General features: G+C 41.5%; 2 protein-coding genes across 10 annotated transcripts in view; one reads left to right on the top strand and one right to left on the bottom strand.

The window, feature by feature from the left end:
- STRN3 (striatin 3) overlaps positions 1-2476 on the bottom strand; it is a 58546-nt gene extending 56070 nt beyond the window's left edge. For 3 of the 5 annotated variants that reach the window (XM_084208774.1, XM_084208771.1, XM_084208772.1), the window contains exon 1: positions 1957-2476. In XM_084208774.1, the coding sequence (XP_084064900.1) occupies positions 1957-2277 (321 nt within the window). In that variant the 5' untranslated portion in view covers positions 2278-2476. The remainder of the gene's footprint in view (positions 1-1956) is intronic. The other 2 variants (XM_084208770.1, XM_084208773.1) reach the window with 2 other exon arrangements.
- AP4S1 (adaptor related protein complex 4 subunit sigma 1) lies at positions 1471-24465 on the top strand. 5 transcript variants are annotated; one of them, XM_084208777.1, is made up of 7 exons: positions 1471-1810; positions 7804-7950; positions 9626-9825; positions 11190-11276; positions 12016-12084; positions 15169-15180; positions 23722-24465. In XM_084208777.1, the coding sequence occupies exons 3-7, from the start codon at positions 9688-9690 to the stop codon at positions 23848-23850; spliced, it is 435 nt and encodes a 144-aa protein (XP_084064903.1). In that variant the 5' UTR covers positions 1471-1810; positions 7804-7950; positions 9626-9687; the 3' UTR covers positions 23851-24465. The 5 variants fall into 5 exon arrangements, with proteins under 5 accessions (XP_084064903.1, XP_084064904.1, XP_084064905.1 ...); XM_084208778.1 differs by lacking the exon at positions 1471-1810 and adding an exon at positions 2481-2570; XM_084208779.1 differs by lacking the exon at positions 1471-1810 and adding an exon at positions 2594-2896.
- The last annotated feature ends 577 nt before the right edge of the window (positions 24466-25042 follow it).

The following is a 25042-nucleotide window of genomic DNA, read 5'->3' as shown; positions in this document are numbered from 1 at the left end:
ATTGTATAGTGTAAGACCTAAAATCCAAGGGCAATGTCCTTCCCCCCTTCTACCCTGCGCTTCCAAAGTTACAAAAAAAACCAACCAAAACACCCTTGTGCATAAGCACTGTGCACCAACTCTGCTGCCTCGGTCCCATGGCATTTGCACAAGTATGTCAATCAACACATACATAATAAGGGTCAGAACTGCTACTGTACCTCCACAGACATGCCAAGGGAATTATATGGCCACGGACAACAAACAGCAACCTCCAACAAAAAGCAGCAGAGTTGGCTAAGAGTGCATCAGCGAGTCTAGAGGCCACTTGAGTTCAGAGAAGCACTTAATCAGTCAGACACAACTTTTCAAGTCTCCGGAGTACTCTACATGTTAGGGTACGGCAGTACCTCGTTTTAAAGTAACAAGCCCATACCTAAAACAAATATTTCAAGGTAGTTTTATCTGGTAATGAATAACACTAAGTAACTTATTTATAAACATAATGCTATATCACTAAGATGCTAGAGAAAACAGGAGAAACAGCCAATTGCTCTCCACTAAAAACACCCACCCATGTTCACCATGGCTTTTAAATCCAGCCATTTCACGAGGTTTAAAATGGTAAGACTTACAGTAAGTGAAAGAAACAGTAAAACCTCTTCAATTACTTCCCTTGGTGGTTTTGGGTTTTAATTCTTTCTTAATTATAGTTGTCACAAAAATAGTGCAAAATACATGCTTATTATAGAGCCAAGAAGTTCCTAAAGAATTGCCCAGGCTCGGGCATACTTCTTGGTTCTGAAATTTGAAAGTAAATGCCTTGCAAATGCCGGCTGCTGTTACAGTGCAATTTGACGGAATGCTACTTCAAGACCATACACATTCACTCAGTACAAAAATCACAAAAAAAAAATTTGGAAGCAAATAAGTCTGCTAATATTTTTTACATTTTTATTATGTACATTTCTGTCCTATAAAAAGATAATGGCTCCTGTGTGGATACCTACATTCAGTGGATTTCGCAATCTGTTCATAAACTGGTAATAGTCTACGCATGATTTTTTTTTACTTGCAAAAATAATTAGTAAAATTATCCTATTACTAAAAGCAAACATTAGTGGCAAGAAATGTATACTGCAACTCCAACACTTGCCCTCTATCCTGAAAAGTTATTCAATTTCCGTTCCCAAGACGAAGCTGGTATTTTCGTGCATACTAAAATGACCACACCACAGACTTTATCAATTCTTCGCTCTTCTCTGATATGAAATCTCCAAAGCAGCGAGTCCCAAAGAAAGAGAGAACAGATTCGACCCGTCTCTAATTGCATGCCTAGCTAAGTCTTTTACTTACGATTTACCTCAACTCTTTTTCCTCGTCCTGCCCTTGCTCGGGAGGCAGGGCCGTCTCCTCACTCCCTCTTTTCCCTCCAAAGCCAGAGCTCGCTGAGCTGCAGGGAGACATCAGTCCTCCCTCCCAGGCCCGGAGGCTCTTGCTGTCGGTAACCCGCACGGGGCCGAGGAGCCCCGGAGTCATTGTGCTGCGGGAGCCGACCGCAGCTGTCAAGGCGCAGCGCAGCTCGCCCCGCCGGCGGGGAGGAGGAGGGGGGGGAGGAGGGTCACAGCCCAGCGCCGCGGCAGCGCCCGCCCGCCCTTCCCCGGCCGCGCTGCGGGCCCCGCTCCGCGGCTCCGGGCGAGCGGCCTGCGGGGCCGGGGCCGCTCCGGAGCCGGGCGGGCGCCATGCTACAAACCAAAATGGCTGCCCCGGGGAGGGAGCCCGGCTCGGCCCTCCGCCGGTACCGCCGCTCCGCCCGCCGGACCTCGCCCAGGTACCGTCCCCGGGCCACGGCAACCGGCTCGGTCTCGGGGGCCCCGCGGACCCCGCTCGCCCAGGCAGCGCTGCCCCCGCACGCCGCGCGCGGCCCGGCCCCCGGAGCCGGCCGGGCCAGTCCCAGATCGCCCTGGCCCCCCGTACCTGGAGCTCGGCGCGCTCCACCTCCCAGTGCGCCCTCTCCATCTCGAAGCGAGCCCATTCGTGCTGGATGTAGTGCAGGATCCCCGGGATGGTGTAGTGCTGGGGCCGGGACAGCTCGGCGGGGCCCGCCGCCTCCTGACCGGCCGGGGCCGCGGGGCCCTGGGGCTGTGGCTGTTGCCCTCCTCCTCCGCCGGCTCCAACCCCCACGCAGCCCCCACCCGACTGCAGGTTCATGTTCCCACCCGCCTGCGGCGGCGGCTGCTGTGGTCTCGGGGCGGCCGCCATCCCACCGCCTCCTCCGGCTCCTGGGTGCTCGTCCATTGTCTGCGGGGAGCCCTCCTCCTCGTCCCGCGGCGGGGGCCAGGAGCAGGGGCCGGGGAGGGGGCGAGCGGCGCTGGCTGGGGCGGGGAGGAGGGGGCGGGCCGGGCGGGGGGGCTGCGCCGAGCGGGTCCGGGTGTCAGCGCAGCGCGGAGCCGCCGCCAGCCGCCATTACAGCCCCGCGGCCCTCCCCCTCCCACCCGGCCGGGCGGGGAGCGAGCGGCGCCTGCCGGGAAACCGCGGCCTGGCCTCCGCCGCCGCCTCCCGCGGCCCTACGCGCCTGCGCGGGAGGGGAGGTGAGCGCCGCGCCGGGGGGAGCGGGACGGGCCCGGGGCTGGCGGTGCCTTCCTGCGGCGGGCCGGCCTCGCCCCCGCCGGGGCCGGCCCTGGGCCGGGCGGTGTCGGGGCTGGCGGCGCGAGGCCCGGCCGGGCGGTTCCCCTCTGCCCCGGGTGACAGTCGGAAGTGGCGGCGAGGCTCGGTTCGCCCCGCCACTCGGGAGTGCCGAGCGCCTGGAAGAGTCGGCGGGAATGCGGCCAGGCCGGGGCCTGCGTCCTAAAGCGACACGCAGCCGGCGCAGCGCGGGTCCAGCGCTTCAGTTTTTGAGACTCTGCGCGGTTTAATGGTGCGCTGAGTTTGCCCAGCAGGGAGATGGTTTAGAATAGATGCATTAAATTTCTGGTATGTTTCTGGAAGCTGGCTAATCTTTGGTCATCTTCGTGATACCCCGGTTGCGATGTAATGTATTCCCCCCTTGAGGAAAAAGAGTGCACCATGTTCGCTATTCAAAACTCTTCCACGTGAGGATGGTTTTGCAAGAAATTACTGGTCTATTTTATCTGGCTCAGTTTTATCAGTGAGTGTTGGAGGCTGTAGTTTGAGTATGGTGAAATTGCCTCGATTGCAAAATATTACTCTGAAATGTCATGCTAAAAATTATCGTCACATCCTATTTCAAATGATCCATAGGTCACCCATTTTAAGTAAGGTAGGTCTTTGGTTTTGCCTCTCTTCAAAATTTTTACGTGCTGTGCTCATTGACTACGTGGTTAGTTTCCTAAAAAAGATCAATTTTGCCAGACCTGGAATTTTGTTAATTACTGGAAAAAAATACTGTTTGTCTCAGTCCTGGTGTTTCCTTTCTCTGCCAATCTCCCTTAGTTGTGTATTGATGCTTCAGTTAGTTCATCCAGTCCTTCCTTTCCTCTCCATTAAATCATTTCCTACTAAAATGCCATTGTCCATTCTTCCTGATTCCATACTGATTAGGCAATCTAAATGCAGCTCCTTTCCACCTCAGCTGATTTCTTTTTACTGTCTACTGACAGTTACCTAATCATTATTAAAAACCGAGACTTAGCTCATAACTAGTTTAACCTTTTGTTTAGCTGCAATTGTTCAGGACATTCCTCATTCCTGAGTATAGGTGAGTTATTGCAGTTTAATTCCATTACTATATTCAGCCAGCATTTTGACAACAGTAAAGGAAAGCGTTTTTTATTCTTTCCTTCCTCTCTTGACTTCCCTAGATATTAACGTTGCTTTAAAAAAAATCCCTGTCCTGAAATTGAACAGAGTGTTTTATTTTAAAGCCCCACAGACATACTTGTTTCATCTTTTTGATGAATTGTTATGGGCACAGTAATAAACTAGACTGCAAAAAATTTCTTTTATTGGTAAATTTAAAATAGTACATGGTTTTATTAAAGCCTTGTCCACTGACAGAACAAAAGTAGGAAGACAAGGGTTCTGATTATGTGTGTGGTCTTCATTTGCTACATGGTTTTGTGCAATAAAACTATGGGAAGGTCAATAAACAAAATATATAAAATAGTTGTTCCTTTTGCTACATCTCCTTGTGCTTCGTGCCTCTATCATTTAACCATTTAAAATTTTTCATTAATGCTTTAATTCCAGTTTAACCCATTTTGTTCTACATTTGGTGAAGGGCATGGAGGGGAAGGCATATGTGTAGCAGCTGGGCTGTTCAGCCTGGATGAGTCTGAGGAGGACACCTCATTGCAGTCAACAATTTCCTTGTGAGGGGAAGAGGAGGGGCAGGCACTGATCTCTCTGGTGCCCAGTGACAGGACCTGAGGGACCCGAGAGGGTGGCCTGAAGCTGTGCCAGGGGAGGCTTAGGTGGGATATCAGGAAAAGGTTCTTCACTCAGAGGGTGGTTGGGCACCAGAACAGGTTTCCCAGGGCAGTGGTCACAGCGCTAAGCTGGGCGAGTGACAGAGTTCAAGAAGCTTTTGGAGAATACTCTCAGGAACAGGATGTGACTCGGGGTTTTCTGTGCAGGGCCAGGAGCCGACCCAATGGTCTTTGTCAGTCCCTTCCAACTCAGAATATTCTATGATTCTACATTTCTTACGCACGTAAAGTGCCATTAGATCTCTGCATCCAGAAAATCAACTTGTTTAGAGTTGGACAGGGAACTACATTATTTGCCTATAGTTCTAGCTAACATTTATTTTTAATTCTTGGTGAAGCAGTTCTGAAAATATGTAGTCATGCCATTTCTTCTTTGTGAGTTTTTATCTCTCAGATTCTAGCTAAGAGCCCTAGAATGTTGCAAACCTTTCTTAGTCTGAAATAACTAAAATACTTCTAAATCTGTAGACATTGACTGGAGTGGTTTTCATTTGAGAGACACATATCTAATTTGAATTTCAACTGCACTGCAAGTATAATTCAAACTTAAGTTGTGTTTCTTTTTTTATAATTTATGTGTCAGATTATATATAAATATTGGTTAATAATAATAATAATATTAATAATAATAATTGTGAAGTCTGTGACAAACTAAATTCAGTGCTTGTATCGATACCAGAGGAATAGTTAAAATTATATTTAAAATATGCTTTATATTACTGCATGTAGAATCAGCTGGGTTGGCTTCATGGGAGACTTAAGATCTTTTTATCTGCAGAACAGGTATTGCAGGCTTTGCCTCTCTGTGAGGTCTCAGCTGTTATCTGAAAAGGAGTGTCACTCAAACAGGGACAAGTTACTTCGAGGTGTCTCATGTGGTTTTGCAGCCTGCAGAGCTGACATGTCCTGGAAGCAGCTCCTGAACCATGTCAGCCTCGCAATGTGAGTCACACAGGCCAATCATGATATGAATTTTCTCTCATAGATACTTATCTGCAAGAGATACTTTAATGAGGGTGAGATCTAACACACTGTAACTGCTCATATTTAAATCTCAGGAGAAAAACTGTATGTCATCTGCATGCATGCCAAATTATCCTTGGCATATCCAATACAGACCATGTATTTTGTAAGGGAAGTAAAGGAGAGTGCTACTTAGTCACTCCAGAAGGTAATTTCTTTTGAAGGAAAGTTTGCAGTTTCCAGACTTGTTACATCTTCCCCAAGTGACACCTTCTGAGGTTTTTGTTTATAGGGAGTCTTCATTCCGTGATAGAGTTCCCTAGGTGTTTTGTAGATTGGGTATGCAGGACATGCAAGGAAGCATATACCATAGGCTGTTCTGGACAAAATTTCTAATGCATGCCTGTCTGGGATGGAGAGAGTTGGACTTGACAGTCCATCAGGATCTCGATAGTCTCTTCCAGTCCTTGGTTCCTAAGCACATTTGTGATGCAGATAGTTGTCCAGTGACCTGGAATGAGAGAGCCTATTCATTTCTGACAAATGGCCTTCAGATAGTAATGTCTTTTCATTACCAAAATGAGCAAAATAACGGCAGAGATATGAAAGGCTTGCATCTTGTCACCAATTCCCTTGAACCATTTGATTCTGCATGCATAAAAGCATCGTAATCTCTGTGTGTGTGCATGGGTACACGCAGAAATGTGCGTGAGAATGCTCAGAAAAGCATGTAAGACTTGTACCAGAGGAAAGGTAGCTGGCTTTTTAAGTAGAGTACTGATTATTGGTCATAAAAGGTAGCTTCTCAAACACAAAGAAGTTGATGAAATGGGGTTTCTTTACCCATCAACATACACAGATAGGCTTTTTGTTTGTTTATTATACTTCACTGATTTCTGTACATCCTATATATGCAAAACTAATTTTAACATGTTTTCTGTATATGAAAGCCAAGATGAAAAGAGAAGAAATAAATTTTGTTTGTTAGAAACAAAACTCAGTATTTTCCCTTTTTGCATAAATTGTTCAAGCAGATGCTTTTACTACTACAAGTGGGTTTTTTTCAGAATTAGTTCTAAAGGAAATAAAGAAACCCCTTAAGATGTTTTTAACACTAGCATTATTCTCAAAGTCAACTATGCTTGCATACTTTTTTGTAAATTTTTACAAAGTTATTATTTGAACTTGTTAGTTTATTCCTCTTTTTCTGCACAAAACTGCGTGCTTGTGCTGCCATTTATATGAACAAAATTTCTGGTTAAAATCTTGAAGCCTATCTTCGAGGCTGGTGGGAAAATACAGAAATGGCTACAGAAAGAGTGGACCTCTTTTCTACAGATTCAAAAGTTGTTGATTATGTTTTCCAATCCTATGAATAATAATTGTCTCATAAATTACAGATAACACTTTTGAGTGCTTCTATGGTTCTACCTCTGTTACAACCTTATTAGTTTTTTTATTCTTTTAATCTAGTCTGTTAAGAGCATTTGTGCAGATTCTAAAAAAACCAATCTGGTCTTAATATTTTCATCTGTAAAACAGTCCAGGCCATTCATAAGGATACATGCAGATAAAATCGTCCTAACATCTGAAAGGGATTAACCATGTACAAAGATTAGGTTAATAAAGGAATAATTAGGATTAGGGGCCAATCCTGCAATAGGATCATACATATGAATTTGTCGTATGTTTTGCTGTTATGTATTGCTTAACAGTAACTCAGAAGTACAACAGCTCTGTCAGTGCTCCTGGGGTAGTTGTGCTGTTCTCCCTGTCCTCTTTTTCTCAAGCCCTTAGAACCATTTATGACTAAATTATTTAAATATCTTGGATCAAAACAGAGAACCATTAATTCTTGTTTCAGCAGTGCTGAACACAAAGATGAAGTGTAAAACTCAGATGAAAAAAGAAAAGCTGTCTATGCCATTGTTATTATCTGTTTAACATGGACAGATGTCATTTTCAGTTAGTCTCCTGTGTCTGAGCTTGTTTAAAACTATGGGCAGCATTTCTTAGATTGTTTCTCTTTTATGCCACAGCTCCTTCTTAAACAGCTTTAAAGTTTTAGTTTCCTTCTGTCATGAGGTTGGCTTTTGCTAGGGGGCTTCATTCTGAGCTGCAAGGAGTTGTTCATTCTTGTCGTTCTTGGAAGCTTTTATCAAAAACTGACTACATCATCTTAGTATTTCAACTTTATCCTTTAAAACATTAAGACATCTTATTGCAACTCTAGCTTCAAAATATAATGTGAGGGGAAAAAAGAGCCATATACTAAACACAGCAAAGATTGTAGATGGTAATCTCCCATTTAGTCATCAATGTCAGTCTACTTGCCTCCAACAGTGAAGATCCCATCATACATTTCTATCTGGGCCCTTTTTTTATCTTAATGACCTGGTTCATTCTTTCTCAGAGCCCAGCTGTGCTGATCCAGAAGCCCTGGGTGCAGCGCACAAGCCACGTGCACCGCGGCAGCAGCAGCAACCAGCATCCGCAACTCTGCCGTCAGAGCGACACGGCAGGAGTGTGTTCCTGGAGAGCTTTCACCTGCCTGGAGAAGGTGAGAAAGCTCTGAGACTGTCATGATTCCAAATAGATTGTGTTATCTTGAGGACTGATCCTGAACTATGTGCCACTCAGCTAAGAATGAGTTCTCAGTATCAAGTCAAATCAGTAAAAATACATTTGAAATTAAAGATGGAAATCTAAACTTCTTTGTAAATAGAGTAAACCACAGTACACTGAGGGAATAAAGGTCACTTTCTTGTGATGGTAAAGAGATGGCTTTTCAGAAAACAGTGACCACTGTGAATCAGAAGTAAGCAATAATTAATGTCAGCACAGTATGCTGGGACTTGTTGCATCACTGTCATGAAAGATTTGTCACCCATGGATGGTGTATAGCCAGTTTATTCAAGCTGCTAGTAATATGATGCAGCACCTACGGAGCTTGCCTTGTATTTTCTCTCCTGTTGTTTTTTTGTATTAAGATACACTGTTCTTACTGAAAGAGCTACACTGTATGTAGATTGTGGATTCGTGATAGGTTTTTTCTGTTTAAACTTTGTCACAGAAGCTGTGAGACATAAGATGCACCAGGTAACGACCAACTCTTCAGAACTGGAAAAAAGGAATAATTTTTGCAGTAGTTGTTGTGTTTCCAGTGCACAAACCTCAAGATTATTTGGGCCAATAAATCTGGGATGCAAATACAAAGTCAGATGGAAAACATTACAGTGATTGTTCTCAGACATTAAAGAAAATAACCCAGATCTTCTATTTCAAAAAATTACATTTGCAGCTTACTCTATTTTCATGCTTTTCAAAACATCAGAGATGAAATGTCAATTGTTTAGCAAGCAGATTCTGACATATGCTGCGCTCTTTTTAATGCTCTTTTTTATTGTATGTTGCATGTGGAATATTTATATTTTTAAGCTATATTTCATTGGTGTTGGGTGGATCAATATTTATTTATATTGAGATAAAGCTCTTTTGAGTAATTATTGTGAACTATTATTGTGAATTATTTCTCTTTAGCTACTGGAGATCCACACTTAGTTTTCATTAAGTGCAGAATTTACCTTTTGCACACTTAGTTTTCATTAAGTACAGAATTTACCTTTTGCATCAGGGTGGGAAATCAGACAGGAAAAGACAGATTTCAATAGCTCGTAGTCCAGCTCAAGATAAATATTGATACAGCAGATACCCAAATATTTAGGAGTCTCTCATTCTGCATTAAAGAAATGATCATATGTTGTAGCCCATGCATTTCCCTTTGTCATCTCTCCATTCAATTTGATATGGCAATGGTATGAATGTAATTGTTAAATACAAGTCGGGGAGGGGAAAAAGTGCTTATGGGTCAATTTTGCTCTTAGGAACTGTATTAGTGTGGTTTGGTATGGGGCAAATTTCTGATGTTTGCAAACCAGTTAGCATGAAGTAATTGTTTACTCCTCCAATTTCCCAAATCCTATTAAAAAATTAATTTGATTGAAATGTGAAATTTTCAAATGTCAAAGCTGTTATTTATTAGATCGTTTATTAGTAGTTGTGTGGGGAAAAAAGGGAGTTTTTCCATGGGATGTGTGCAAAAGATTTGAGATTTTTTTTCAGTGTTGTATGTTTCGGCAAGAAACTCAGTCATAAATATATGCATACCTGGGGTGGATAGCTTTTAGGAAGTCTTTATTCCTATGTATTACTACTCTTTTTTTTTCTACTCCCAGAAATACTTCTCCTGACTCCTGCACCCAAAATTGAAATCTACCACTGAATCAACAAGAAAGAAATGATAAAATTTTTTCTTATGGTTAACAAACAAGGTCAAACAAGACTGTCCAGGTATTATGAGTATGTAGAAATTAATAAACGGACAGTGCTGGAAGCTGAAGTAATTAAGAACTGTCTCTCCCGTTCAAAGGATGAGGTAGGTTTTGTAGGTTTTATTTCATCCACATCTCACACCTTTCCTATTGATAACTCTGAAACCTATCAGGGTTTATTGCAGGGCATTATCTCATTTGTACCCACGATATAAAAGATTGAGTCTCTAGATTGTGGGTTCAGTCAGTTGAACTGTTATTCTGTATTGAATAAATATGTTTTTCTGAAGCTTACAGAGATTTTGGAGTTGCGTGTATCACTGTCATGAAGATTCCTCTTCTTTATTTGAAGAAGCTCAGAAGTCATGAAAAACTCATTTTTATTACTGTTATTACTGGTTTTACTGAGATATTCCAGTTTTGCCAGAAGGTAGAGGGCAGAGTACTGACAGCCCCGAGTTTAAACTTAGGGTAGAGGCTTCCAAATTATGAAAACATTATCTAAAACACAGGGGAGTTTGGAAAAACAAATGTTTAGGCCTCTGTATTAGACCTCTTTATTGAAAGGAAGTGTTTACCTTTTCTGCAAGAAAGTCAGAAAACAGAAGTTGAAAAATTTTTTAGATGAAAGTTGATATTTTCATTGCTCTCTTTCAATAAATCGGTGGTTCTTTAATAAAAGCATCAAACTTTTGCACACTTACTTGAATTAGAGGAGAAATATGGGACTTGGACGGTGAATGAAGTTTATTGGTTTCTGAAGTCAGCTTCTTTACTTTTCATTACTGTTGTTGTGTTCTTGCACAGCACTCCTCACATACTTCATTCTAGGAAACCTCAATCAAAATAGCAGTTCTTATAAGTCCCTTAGTTCGCAGCTTTGATAGTGGCTAAAGAAAGGAGCGTCTTCGTGCTGCTCCTGCCAGAGCATTTCTGAGCGCAGGCTCCAGCGCCGGAGCTGCCGCTGCCATTTCGGGCACCGAGCGCAATGACACCGAGAGAAAAGGCGGCGGCGCCTCCTCTAGCGGCGGGAAACGGCGCCATCTCCTGGCTGCCTCCCGTTGGGAAAGACACGTTAATTCCCCGCTGGGTCTGCAAGTCTAGTATTTTTAATTTTTACATTAAAATAGTCATACTTTTTAAAATACGAAAATTACCTTTAGGTCTCTTTTTGAAAGGGCTTGCAAATTAAAATTGTGGGAAAGTATTATGTGCCTTTATAACACCAAACAAGTCACTTCAGTACTGCATGTTTCAGTTTCTCCATTTAAAAAGTGGTGGCATGTTTTCTGCCAGCAGATGAAAAGTGTGCTGAATTTTTTTCAAGTTAAAATTGACGAATCTTGGCAAACCCATGTTCGCTGTGGGTCTTGCGAACCTGAAAGCCCAGGTCCTTTCAGCAATGTGTTTTTTACTGTTGTATGCTTAAATGGCAGCTGCTATATTGACTCATTTTGCTTCTGCCTAGTGCTCTTTTGTTGAGTATAAGGACTTCAAGCTGGTGTACCGACAGTATGCAGCTCTTTTCATAGTTGTTGGCATCGACCAGACAGAGGTAAGAAATTATATACCCTCTTGCAATGAACATTTATAGTGATTATCACAGGCTAGAACTTAAGTCTTCATCCAGTATGGAATTTTTCAATAGCAGTTAGAGAATTTCAAGGAGTCAATGTAAAAAAAGTTATCTGAAAGCTGACAAGTACTGCTATTTCATATGTTCAGGTTGTACCTCGGAGCCTTAGTGTTTGCACTGATAACTCAGAAATTAATTCAGAAATTCTCAGAAATAAATTCAGCACTTACTGTTGGAGACCTTACCAGGGTGGTGTGGAAGGTAGCTGCTGCCTACCATAGTATCTTCAAGTCAGGGTTATCATGGCAGGCAATTTGGGACAAATTATTTTGGCTTTGCTACAGAAATTGCCCAGCAGAGGCTGGGTCTGTGCTACAGCTGGCTGGTGTGACTTCAGCATGGGTGAGCTTAACCTAGTTAGCTGTGTGTGTCCAGAGAGCTGAGCTGGGAGGGGGTGGGACAAAGGCTGCAGTGGGATGGCAGCAGCCTGGGTGAGAGAATCCATTGGCTGTTCAGAGCTGCTCCGTGTGGCCAGCCCAGAGCTTCTGCCCTGAACACTGCCCAGCTCTCAGCACCTCAGCTGGGTGACTACATGGCCTGAGCAGAGGGCTTACTCTGTTGTCTAGTGGCTTTTCATTCACCACAAACTGAATTAACACAAAGAATACTGTTACATTTTCTAGATGTTGATTTAATATTCAGTTGGTTTTAATTTCAGAATGAGATGGCAGTTTATGAACTGATCCATAATTTCGTGGAAGTTTTGGACAAATACTTCAGCAGAGTGGTGAGTGAGACACTGAATCTGTTGCAAAACATTTTTTCTCTTTCAAAACTTTGGTGGAAGTGTCATTTCAGAGACTAAATCAAAATATTTAATATTTTAGAATTTTGATAAATATTATCACTATAGGGAGAGGCAGTATGAGCTGATTTTTCAGAGAAGTAAAAGTATACAGGGGTTACAAATTATCAGACAAGGAATACCAGAAATATTTCTGTTAGAAATCATGGGTTTATGGGTTTTATGGGGTTTCTTTGGGTCATATACTCTTAAATTAGCCATGGGCATTTTATATGTTTAAAAGAAATAAAGAGGGTTTACTTTGCAGTTCTTATGCACTTTATAGCATTACATTCCCCAAATGAACTTCATTTATGATTAAGATGGTGTAAGCATGAAGCAGGGAACTGACATCATTCTCACTGAACAAGATCAGAGGAATGGAGCAAAAGAAACCTCAAAACCAGTCTGTACTTGTAGTCCCCATATTGTTGTCAGCCAACAGTGGATATCTGATAAAACAACTATTATAGAGATAGTAATTTTGTTAAGGATTCAACATCAGACATGGCTTCATTTAAAAGGACACGTTCCTTTTGGTGGTGAGATTTTTTCTGCTTGCTTGTTTTTACAAAGTTTGAAAATGCAGCATTGTAATTCTGGTTAGAACATTTGCTATTTAATATAGGGTTTGTAATAATCTTGTTACAAAAAAAAATTGGCTGGAATCATACTGTGGCACAGTTTCAGTTAACTTCTGCTGAAATGTTTTGGATATCCCTCTCAGAAAAGAGGACTGGATAGTTTCCTCTGTAGTCCATGTACTTGAGGGTAGTACACTGGTAAGTGTGCATACAAGATATTCAGTATGCAGGGTCTATAACGGCTTTCCTAGTTCTAGTACTGTAGCAGGCATGGCAGAGCTCCCTCTGTGAATGCAAGGACATGCTTGACAAAGTCATCTGCAGCCTTCACTGTTTAGATGCTTGGCAAATCTTTCAGGCTGTTATCTCAACCGACGTCGCCCCAGCCCATGGAAACTGCTGGTACTAAGTATATCACTCTCTGGCTGCACTGAGCTCAGAATTTCTCTTAAAACTGCTGACTGTAGTCCCAGCCTAAGCAGTGATAACCAGGAATGGGATTAGATCTCAGCAGCACAGGAATGCACAATAAAATTTAGTCACATCTTATTTGTCTGATTGAGCTAATAGTTGCCAACCACCTCTCAAATTTTATTCAATTAAAGCAGAGCAAAAATAGATGTAGTTCTTATACATATAAATGTAGTATTTATATAATCCTTTGACCACACATATAACCCAACCGCTGATAGCTGTTGGAAATTTGCTGAGTTCATCATACCAGAGGGTTTTTTTTTTATTTTCCATAACATTTTGGGTTTGAGACAGAGGAACCTAAAAGAGGGGTGCTAAAAGAAATCCCATGCCATTTGATGGTTCTGGCTTTAATATCATATAACACAATAAATGGCAGAGCACTAAGACAAGGCCTGTAATTCTAGCTGGGGTTTCTGGCAGTGACCACAGAGCAAGAAAGTATAAATCTGTACTTTTACAGATTACTGTTTAGGATTTGCAGAATTTTAGCAGAATCCCAAATTATGATGATGGCAACAGAGACAGAACTCTGGGAAAGGAGAGAAACATGTGTCCCACTCTAGAAGGACATTTTGTCATCTATTATTTTTAGACTTGAGAGCTTTAAACATTCTCACGTACTCTATTTTTATCTAATGGAGTTTACAGAGCTTGAATTCAGACATGAGAACAAACATTAATTGAATTAGGGGGAAAGCTTTCAAAGTTGCTTGTGAGGTGTAATTCTGAGTCCTCTTCACTTTTATATGGCTACCCAAGAAAAATTCTGCATACTGGGCAGAATTCCAGTGTCTCCAACTACTTTTTAATGCTGAGAAAACTTGAACTGATCAGACCATTAAAATGCAATTTCTGTGATGCATTAAAAACTTCTACTTGAAGGATGGCAGAGTCACTAAGCAGAGGCCTGTAGACTAGAACTAGTCCAGTTTAGTTAATCTTTAAACCACAGAAGTAGTAGCAATTTTACCAGTAAAACCTTTTCAGCTTCAGTCTGCCTTAAAATCAGGTTTATACCATGAATGAAAACCACATTATCAAACTAAATTCTCTAGGTAGCCGGTAAAGATTCCCTCTTTTAGTAGAGACTGGGGAATCTCCACCCAACTCAGCAAGATCTTAAGTGCTAAGGCTGTGATTAATTCTTTCTAAGTTTAGCTGTTTAACTGGGGCACCTAAGTTAGAAATTTGGTCATCCTAAGCTCCCTTTACTGGCAGTGGAGACCAATGAGTATCTCGAGCAAGTGAGTCATGCCTCAAGTGTGCCGAGTCAACTGGTGAAGATCCCCATCTCTTCTGCTGACTGCAGGGAGACCACGAGGGCTTCTAACTCAGACATTTTGGTTAAGTGAGTAATGCTGTTTGGGGTAGATCCAAAAATAGAAGGGAAATGATGACTATATGAAGAATTGTGTTGCTGGGGCTGGAGAATACTTAGAAGTGCTGAGTCCAAAGCTTGGAGTTGCCTTGCCTTTCCTAATATATGCAGCTACTACCACAGTGATGGGTCTATACAGTGTCTTTATTTTGCTGTTGAAATGATCTGCAGCAACAACTTGAACTGTGTAAATTTGGCATTAACATCCTGGTTTTGCAGAAGGAGGAAGAGAGAATATAGGGCTGGAACTGCCATGATTAGAGCAGCTAGTTTTCCACCCACTCATTCAAATGGCACTGCCTATATTCAGATTGTTACTTGTAGGTGACCTCAGTGAGTTTTTTAAAGTAAAACATTAGCTTTGATTACAGAGACGGATAACACATGTTAGGCAAAACAGTGTTGCAGGAAAGAGCATGTCATTGTCCAGTCCAGAACAGAAACCTGAATTACTCTAAAATTTTCTATCGTTATTTTGAAGACTTTCTTTGTCCTTTGAAGGGATGTGTTATGTTTAATGATTATGAGATGAGATCATCTGAGATAAGAGATCAAACTGTAACTAATGGCTATCTCTTTTCCTTGCAGAGTGAATTAGATGTATCCTTTTCAGTATCAGAAATCCATTTGTTATCACTTTTTGGTGTATGCTGCAGTTCGTACTGTCTTCATAGCACTGACTGTCACTCAAGCCAGTGCAGATGTTCACCCATTTTCACTTGGAGTAAGTAGCACCATTTTGGCACCTTTCTGAAAGCATAGCTGATGTTCATATGGCTCACCTATTTAAATTCTCCATCATTAAGATAAGCCTGGTTCCATTTAAAGTAAGACACACAGAGCTTGCTTTGAGAGAACTAAATTAATGAAAAGTTAAATTCATGGGGAACTTTCAGGCTTCAGTAGTTTAAGGTTCCACTTTAAGTTACAATAAAATAGATATTGAAATTAACTGTAATAACAACTGAATGTCACAGCAGTCTTGAGCCAAATAGCAGCACTATTTGTAAGATTATGTTTGCAGTTTGATCTTACTTCATGAAAGCAAGAAGTGAGTTTTACTTTCTGTATGTTTGGAAGGAGGGAAAAGCGTGGGAGGAGAATATTTAGGAAACCAGTTGTTAACTTCTTTTCCCACTCCTCCCCTTACACTGCTGTATTTTCATGCTTATGTTTTGCAGGGTAATAATTAAAATATGATTTAAAACTCACCCAAATACAGATACTAAAATACAGTCCTGAAAAATTAAACACAAACAGCAAGTAAATAAAACATAATAAAAACTAAACCAGGAGAATGTAGAACAGTCTTCCAGTTCTTCCTACTGCACTGTGTGTTGACTCTTCTCCAGCAGTTCTTATGCTTATATTTGTTGTTGGTTAAATGCAGATCTGCTGGTACAAAGAGTTTCAGTTCCACACCTGAAATACAGTTGCCATCTTGCAATCAAGTACTGTCAAGTAATTTAGTTAATTTATTAATTACCACTTAGGAAGAACATAGAAAAAGTCTGTAATTTTTCTTGTTCTTATTATTTACTGAAAAAGGAAGAAACAAAACAAAAAACAACAGGAAATACTTAATTTCACTTTTGAAAATATTTTAAAGCTTGCTACATGCTGTAACTTTGCCTCATTTGCTGACTATACACCCACACACATATATATTTATATATGTATGTACATACACTTACACATACTATCCATGTTTCCTTCCTGAAATTTAGAAAAGGCTGTGGTGTTAGTAAAATACCCTCAAATTCACTGATACTATGAAAGAGCAATAATGACATTCCAATGTGAAGGGACACTTAAAGTGTGTGAGCACTTATAGAAATACAATTTTTGTATTCAGTCAGTTCTAATCCTGAACTATGTGTTCATGTATATGAGCTTTGCCAAATTAGAGACTGACCTGACCTGTTTAGTAGTTAGACATAAAAAGAATCCCTTATGTTTCCATATAGTGTACTTTGAGCATGCAGTTGCCCAATTATCTGAGTCATTTGTACACTGACTACTCTGAACTCTGGTGCCTCTGCTCAGCGATTTCCTACCAAGAGCTCTATACCTTGAGCTACTCCCACTAACCCATTCAATAACTGAGAAAGGCTGCTGCATATCATGGAATGGTTTGGCCTGCAAGAGACTTGAAAGGTCATCTAGTTCTAACCCCTTTGCCATGGGAAGGGACACCTTCCACTAGACCAGGTTGCTCAAGAGTTCTGTCCACTCTGGGTCTTGAACACCTCCAGGGATGAGACATCTACAACTTCTTTGGGAAACCTGGGAGTAGAACCTCACCACCTTCACAGTAAAGATTTTTTTTCCTAATATCTAATCTACATCTGCTCTCTTTCAGTTGGAGCCATTTCCCCCTTGTTCTGTCATTACATGCCCTGGTAAAACATCCCTCTCCAGCTTTCTTGTAAGGCTCCTCTTCAGATACTGGAAGGCCCCAATTAAGTCACTCCTAAATCATCTCGTTTCTAGGCTGAATAATCCAAATTCTCTCAGTCTTTCCTCATAGGAGAGATGTTCCACCTTTCTAATCATCTTGGTGGCTCTCCTCTGGAGTCACTCCAGCAGCTCCATGTCCTTCCTGTGCTGCACCCCAGAGCTGATGCAGCTCTGCAGTGGGGTCTCAGCAGAGCAGAGCAGAGGGGCAGAATCCCCTCCCTGGCCCTGCTGCCCACACTGCTTTGCCTGCAGCCCAGGACACGTTTGGCTCTCTGGGCTGGGAGTGCCCATGGCTGGCTCATGTCCAGCCTCTCAGCCAGCAGCACCCCCAGGTCCTTCTGGGCAGGGCTGCTCTGGGTCTGTGCATCCCCAGCCTGTGCTGATAGCGCGGCTTGCCCCAGCCAAGGTGCAGCACCAGCACTGGGTCTTGTTAAACCTCATGAAGTTCCCGTGGTCCCACTGCTGGAGCTTGTCCAGATCCCTGTGGATGGCATCCTGTCCTTAGTCTGCCCTCTTTGGAGAAGTTGCTGCATTATATGCCAACACTAATGTTGGAAACGGGTGCAATACCACGTATGAATGATTCCTGCAGAAATTCATCTACATGGGTCTGGTCTGCATGATGGTATGAATATAAATATTTAGAAAATAGGAGTGTGCATTTCTAACTTACTTGGTCATAGTGGAACAAATACTGGAAAAGCTTGTGTCTGATACATCTCTCCTTAACACACATGACATATGCATGAAGTATGTAGCTTTACCATTCAGAAGTGCACTTTTTTATGATACACATTTCAGGAACAACTTTACAATAAAACATTTTACTTCTATAGATGTACAAAATAATTCTCCCATTTAGGACAAGCTTAATGCTTAAGTTTAAAGGCTACTTAAAATAGTCAAAATGATATACCCTCCCTTATTAAATGAGATACCCTCCCTTGTTAAATGTAAAGCAGAGGAAGTGGCTTATTCAGGGCTGTATTTATTTTTGACAACAGCTTGAATAGCTGACTCAGAAGAACAATCTGGGCAGGTGCCTTTAGCTGTTATTACAGTGCAAGAAATAAACCATCAACCTGCCTTTCATAATGTGAAAGAAAATATCCTCACCTGCGATTAAACCATTGCCTTTGCCAAATGGTCTCACACTAACTCTGGTGCTCAGTGCAGTTAGCTTGGATGCAAAATATCTGCTGGAGAAGGTGTCTTCTGAAGGTCTACAACAGTATTTAAAGAATCATTGTTTACAGAGTATCTTGCAGGAGACTCTCATAATCTCCTGACTCTGCTATTATTTTTGTGTACGGATCCATAGGAAGTTTATTTTGAATGTGATAGTGGCTATTTTATATAGCCAGTAGTGTTTACTAACTACTAAAAAAATAGCAGGAAATTACATGAACTCAAAACCCATTTAAAATAGACCATAATTACTAAGGCTATTCAGCCATGCATAGAGCAAAGCCCAGTTAAATCCAAAGGCTAAGCCCATCACACAGTTGAGATGACCTGGAGCCTACACCAAGCCTGCAGCACGCACACTGGTTCTTGCAGTTCCCAGACATAGTGCATTACCCCAGTATTCCTGGCAATGCATCTCCAGCAGAGGCAGAACTCCAGCTTTCATTTAGGTCCACACCTGAGTTCATCCAGGGCATCCACACTGTAGCTCATGTCATGGTCTATCTGGAGTCAGATGTCAGGAAGGGTGCCTTGGGCGCAAGGCAGGGACTGGGTCAGATCTGAATCCTTCCGAGAGGATTTACACATCGTGTCGGTATGTATGACATAGGCAGGTATGATGCTAAACAATGCATGAACAATTGCACAGTTCTCTCATGTATTCTGCAAAAATGAACACAGATTACCTATTGGCTAAGGACTTGAGAACAGCCAGCTTTTTATAGAGGCTTTCATGTGTGAATTGTGAACCACTTAGCCATTATATGATGTCCATTTTCATTTTGAGAGTCAGTTGCACATTTACGAGTACCTAGGCTGGAATGACATTGGATTGTTTTTAAAATACCAGTAATCAGTGTTCTTGGGCCAGCTCAATGAACAAGTACTGAAATTGTCCTTGGGGTGTTATGCCCCTGATGTGTTAATATCACTGGATAAGCCTCACTTTGTCTATAAAATAAGTAGGCGGGGTTCTCTGTAGCACTAAAACTCCAGCTTGGGTGGTGTAGGAACTAGTCTTGCTATGATGAGGACAAAAGAGACTATAAAAACACAAGTGTTAGGACAGCAGCTTTATAAGGAACAAAATGCTGGTAAGTATGACAGTTTGTAAAATTACTAAAGGTAAATTTTCTATTGCCTGAACTGGTGAAAGCAGTCAAAGACATTATTAACTTCTAGAGAAACAGATACCCTTCCCTTGTGGGAAGGGAGGGGGTGACAGAGTGCTCTAGGACTAAGCATCTGAAGAATGTTGTCTTGATCTAAAAAAGCCATTACATTCCATTGCAACTAACTGCTGCTGCTCCTCCTAGGATAGATAAGAAGCTTTGGTACAGGGAATACTTCATGTGAATCAACTATTCTTCAGTTCCCCGTGGGATAACACTGAGAATACAGTGCACTTAAGGAGTGAGAAAATTGAATGATGAATTTATTCTCTGAATTTATAAGGATGCACTTCAGTATGCACTGTAACATAAAATGGAAACCTATAAAGACTAGCTTAAAATTAGCTTAGTTGTTCTAGAATTTCACAGAACTTGAAGGCACCTTTGTCTCCTATTTAATATCAGCATAGTCATTTGAGGAAGAAATAGTCAGGAAAGCATTTAATGGGTTTCAGTGCCTTAAACATGCCTGCCATTAGATAGACTAAAAGTTATTGAAAGTGAACATTGCAAAGATAAGTCAGAATGTGTGAGTCTAGACTAAATAAAGAAGCAACTCCAACTAATCTCTAGTTGAAGATGAATGTACACTATGGAAATCAAGGGTTTGTAGTGCTGTATATTCAGTCACAAACCATCTGCCCCATATGTACCTATACTGTGATCTAGAAAGCCTTTGTTTGTGCTCCTGGGTGTGGTCTGTGATCACAAGGTGCACTTCATCATCTTTTAAGTCTGGACACACTGTTCAATTACTTGCCTGGAAAACCCTGAGGTCTCTTAAAATGCCTCCATAGGAAGAAGTTATTTATTACATGCTAGTCCTGACTGTGCCTTTTTCCCTTCTTTTGTTTCCCTCTTCCCTGCTCAACTGTCAATATACACAATACTTGTGTCACATGAACTTCCTCTTAGTATGCATTTGCCATAAAAGGGATAGTAGAATTACTTAGTAGAAAATTAGTAGAAATTAGTAGAAAAGGGATAGTAGAATAGTACCATTAATGTCTTTAAGAGGAGTCTTTAGTTTACCAAAAGCCAGTGTAACGTTTAAAATGCCAGTTGTGTAGGTACCATTTACTTCTACTGCTTGGTATGCAGCTTGCTGCAGCATTGCCAGAAATTGGGAAGCCAGAGCCAGGGAGAACTCACCTTTGCCCAGGCTGGCATGCAGAGATTAACACGTTTTCCTCTGCATTCTTATTTTAAAAAGTCCTGTTATCCTCTGCCTGGATGTAGTGAAAGTCCTTTAGTGCTCTTTTTGTGGGCAGCCAGGATTCTTACTGGAAGCAGGACCTTAAATGACAGCTCTGGGTGGAGCACATGGCAGTGCAAACACCAAACACAGCTTTTTCCTGTTGCCAGTTGCTCAAACTGGTTTGCTTTGCTGCTTTCAGTTGGGTGTGGATTATGACTTCAGGGCTTTAAACCCTGAAATTTGGGGTCACTTGCCAAACAAGTTAACAGGTAGGGAGGATGAGCCTTGCTAAGGATCAAATATATATCCCTCCCTGGGCAGGGCATTCAGACATGAATGGCTGAGCTGTGTTGGGCAAGATGTAACCATAAAGCATAGGTGAAACTTACAGGAAGGGGAAAAGACACAGTTGCTCCCTGAACAATCCTATTGTCTGCCAAGAACACTGTGGTAAAGAGAGGTGGAATCTTAAGTTGCAGGTCGAGGCTAAAGAATGCTTTGGGACCTTCCAAAATCAAGTTGATAGATCTTTCCAGAATGGTATTCGAATCCCCATTCAAACTGCAGATGAAATTACTATTTCTGGAATGATGACTGTGAGACTACCATACGAGAGATGGACAGAAGTCATGCCACTTCTCTGCAATGGAGTAAGCCCATTTGGAAATAACCTAGAAAGGCCTGCAGGGGAATTGACATCTCATTGAACTACTTTGGTTCTAAATGGAACAGCTCCAAGATTCTTTGTGTGGGTACAGTTTTCCTTTGTCATGGTAGTGGCTCTTCTGGAAATACAGCAGGGCAATAAACAGTGACAAAATGTGATTAAAAATGTGGTTTAAATGTTTTCTTGAATGGGATGATGCAGAAAAATAAGATGGGGGTGGCAGGTTGCTGCATTGTCACTGATGCTGGTTCATTAAGTTGTCTGGGTTTTAGATTTTTGGACCTGTTAGAGGAAGAGGAAGGTCTGGGCTCTGCCCTGGGAACTGGGGCAGTGTGAATCAGTGGTAGAGTGTAAAAATTAAAAGCCAGGAGGAGCTGGCTTTCTCACTTGCTGAAACCTGAATGGAATGTTATCTAATTTCCTTAAGAGATCCTGTAGCCCAGTGCAGAGCAGTGCCAGAGGTCAACTAAGCAGCAAAGCAGCTATCTTTCTAAAAATTCTCACATTACTGTAATAAAGAAATCCTAATTTTTCAGATTAAAATATTTCTGTAAAGGCTGATTTACTCAATAAGTTTATCACAGCAAGAAATTTGGCTTCAATCTTTAAACTGCCAAGCCAAGTAAAGCTACCACCTGTGTCTCTGGTACCACAGAAATGGTGACTATTTGAAGTTGTAAGGAGAGCACTGCTCCTCAGTATCAAAAAGTACAATTTTTAGAAACAATGCAGGCCTAAGATCAGATTCAGGAAGAAGTCTGGTATTTTAAAAATTACTTAGAATTAAATTAGATAGTTAAGTTTAGGTCAGCAAATTAGAAGCTGTCTGATGAACCATGGCCATCCTCAAGACCCTGTTGACAGCTGTAGTTTCTCACCTAGCAGTAACTAGTAGAAAAGTTATTTGGGGACCTGAATTGCACATACCTAGACATGCTGTGCTCTTGGTCAAGCAGAACACTTTCCACTGGAGCAGTGTTACAATTGCTTCCCCTTCTGCACAAACACACAGTAGCTCCAAGTTCAGCCCATTCACAGCAAGGAGGCACAAATACATAGATAGATACCTGGCTCCCGAGCTGTTCTCATTTGCAGTTCAGTACTCACACTGCTCCAGCTCTTTGGCAGAGCAGTATGGCTGACTGCCAAGAGCCACTGGCAGCCAGGAGACAGAGCAGTCTTCTTCAATGCCCGAGTTGTGTTCAAAAAATAAGACTGATATTTATCACAGAGAGCAGAGGAAACTCTTGATGACTTCAAAAACATAATTCTTGCAACTCCACTGATTAGCAGGGAAGTCCACTAACATAAATACAAACACTAGAACAAAACTAGGCTGTCTTCCTGAGTTCAATTCACAGTGTCATAAATAGCAGAATGGGAGAGAAGGCACTCAGGAGACTCATCAAAGTGAGGGGGGAAAGAACTGAGACATGTATTTAGCAGTTACTGTATGAAGTCTTACTAGCTCCACTGCAGCAGTCCTCAATACATGGGCAAGATGTAGAAGGTACAAAATGAAAGCAATGCAGACCTGTTGTGCTCAGCATAGAACACATGTGAAGAGCAGCAACAGGTGGAGAGTAAGGCAGACAAAGGGTTATTCATGCTCTGTGTATGTGTGTCAGTGAGGCATAACAGATACAGCCAGCAGGCTGCTTTGCTGTGCCCGCTTCCATTTCAGGTTCTGGTGATAAATGGCAACATCCAAGTCTTTTTTTCACCCTTGGCAGTTGTTCAGTGGATGTGCTGGACACTCATGTCTGCACTCATGTGTCATGACTGCCCATCACTTCATACCCCTGGAAGGCCTGTGTCATCGGAGTTTTTTTTGAGACAGATGCTGTAAGGTAAAAGTTAAGGAAAGATGTGTCTATGGACAGATGTGCTTTTTTATTTACTTTTCCCCTTCTTTATGAGATTTACTACAGATTACTGATTCAACTTTATGTATCAGCACACTCCTATTAAGCTCTTTCCAAGCAGATCAAATACTGTTAGTTATTCAGGGCAAGGATATTTTGAGAATCTAGTGCTTAAGAACTTGCTAATTACTTTCCTTGGAGGAATGCAGAATTTTTGCATCTTCACATAGAAGGTTGTGACCCCTTGATAACATTTCATATCCAGACAATATGTAGTGCCTCAGGCAGACAGTAAAATTAATCACCTACATCTAAGTGTAAGTTGACCTGGTTTTTGCCACTATGTATTAGTGCTATATTCCAGGACAGGATACTGCTGGGGCTTCAACTTCTCTAATTCTGACCACTCTGATCAGAAAAAAGTGTCTGTTAAACTGTTTCCCTAGCTTCATTAAAATAATGCTAAATAAACTAGAATAAATGAGGAAATACTGACTTTTGTTAATATTTATTGAAGACGTAGGAGCCTGAGATCTTTTTCTGAATTATCTTCATGTTGTTCAAAATATGCTTAACTTGAAATGCTTCTAGATCATGTTCAATTTGGACAGAGTGCACATGATTTTGGATGAAATGGTGCTAAATGGTTGCATTGTGGAAACGAACCGGAACAGAATTCTTGCCCCTCTGTTTGTGCTTGACAAAGTGGCAGAAGGCTAGGAAGATGCAAGAGTGACTAAGGCGTTTTACAAAAGATGGCAAAAGCATCAAGAATGTGCCCATAGCAGTTTTCTGCTGTTGCAAGACTGACTCATGCAACATTGAAATTAGCTGGAAAATATTTTCCATTTCTCTTCTACTCTGTGTACCCTGTGGGAAAGAGATACAGCTAAACATGTGGATGGCATTCAGATGCAGCTTCACTGACCCAGCAGAAATCTTCCTAGAATGGTCCATTATTATAAAACATTTTGAGGATGAAAAAATGGAAACTTACCATGACTGACTAGGTATCACTTTGAATTATGCAGTATCATGCCAGACCTAGAAGACAAAATGCATGGAAATACAAATTCAAACTGAGTTTCAGTCCTTCTCTTAAGCACCAACTTGATTTATTTTCATACAAATTTACTGTTAATAATAATTCTGTGACTTCTATACCTACTTTTAAATTATATTCATCTTTCATCAAACAGCTGGTTTCCCTCCCTTTGCCATTCAAGTCATGGACACAAAAAGAAAAGTACAGATGTATTAAGTATTTCTGCATACTCTGCAAGTTGTAACTGGAATTATTTAGCACTCAAATATTATAATATTAATAAAAGATAATTAAAATCAGAAGTTTCATGCTCTTTTGTCATGTTGGCTTCATAAATTACACAATCTTTTCTGTTTTGGCACAACAGCATTGTTTTTTTCTCTTGTACCTGCTATCTATGCCTCAAGATTAAAACTCTCACAGAAGATGTGTAATAAAAGACATGCAAGTGCTCAGGACCAGGTAGGTACCGAATGAAGTCTCCCTTCTTGAGCAGGAAGCTGCAGCTACGCTGAGTTGCATTCCCAGGCATCCAGCGTGCTGATTCACACTGCACACTGCTCTGTCACTCAGGGGGCAGTTGGCAATCTCAGCTTACTTCCACTTACCTTTCTAGAGCTGTTATCTGCCTCCTTATTCGTAACCTCCAGTCCAGCCCTACATACAACCTGATACTGAACAAGCCTATTCTGTGTGAAAGCACACACTGGTCATATAAACACCATGCAGAAACCAGGCTCTAAGGAGCAAAGAGTGTTGTGTCTGAGAATAATCCACAGGGCTTTTACAAAACAAGATGATGTTGGGACTGGAGCAGAGTTGTATAAACCTGGACACAGGTATTTGTCTGAAGCACATCAAGCACAG

Source organism: Fringilla coelebs (genome assembly GCF_963513975.1).
Source record: "Fringilla coelebs genome assembly, chromosome: 6".
Taxonomy (NCBI): Eukaryota; Metazoa; Chordata; class Aves; order Passeriformes; family Fringillidae; genus Fringilla; species Fringilla coelebs.
The sequence above is the reverse complement of the archived record's forward strand: the minus strand, read 5'-3'. Positions and strand labels throughout refer to the sequence as shown.

What these genes read in the sequence shown, in the direction of transcription:
- AP4S1 (XM_084208777.1), top strand. Translation starts at nt 9,688, where the DNA reads ATGATAAAATTTTTTCTTATGGTTAACAAACAAGGTCAAACAAGACTG. An exon ending in TCTCCCGTTCAAAGGATGAG is followed by an intron (nt 9,826 to 11,189) that starts GTAGGTTTTGTA and finishes GCTTCTGCCTAG; the next exon opens with TGCTCTTTTGTTGAGTATAA. An exon ending in TTGGCATCGACCAGACAGAG is followed by an intron (nt 11,277 to 12,015) that starts GTAAGAAATTAT and finishes TTTTAATTTCAG; the next exon opens with AATGAGATGGCAGTTTATGA.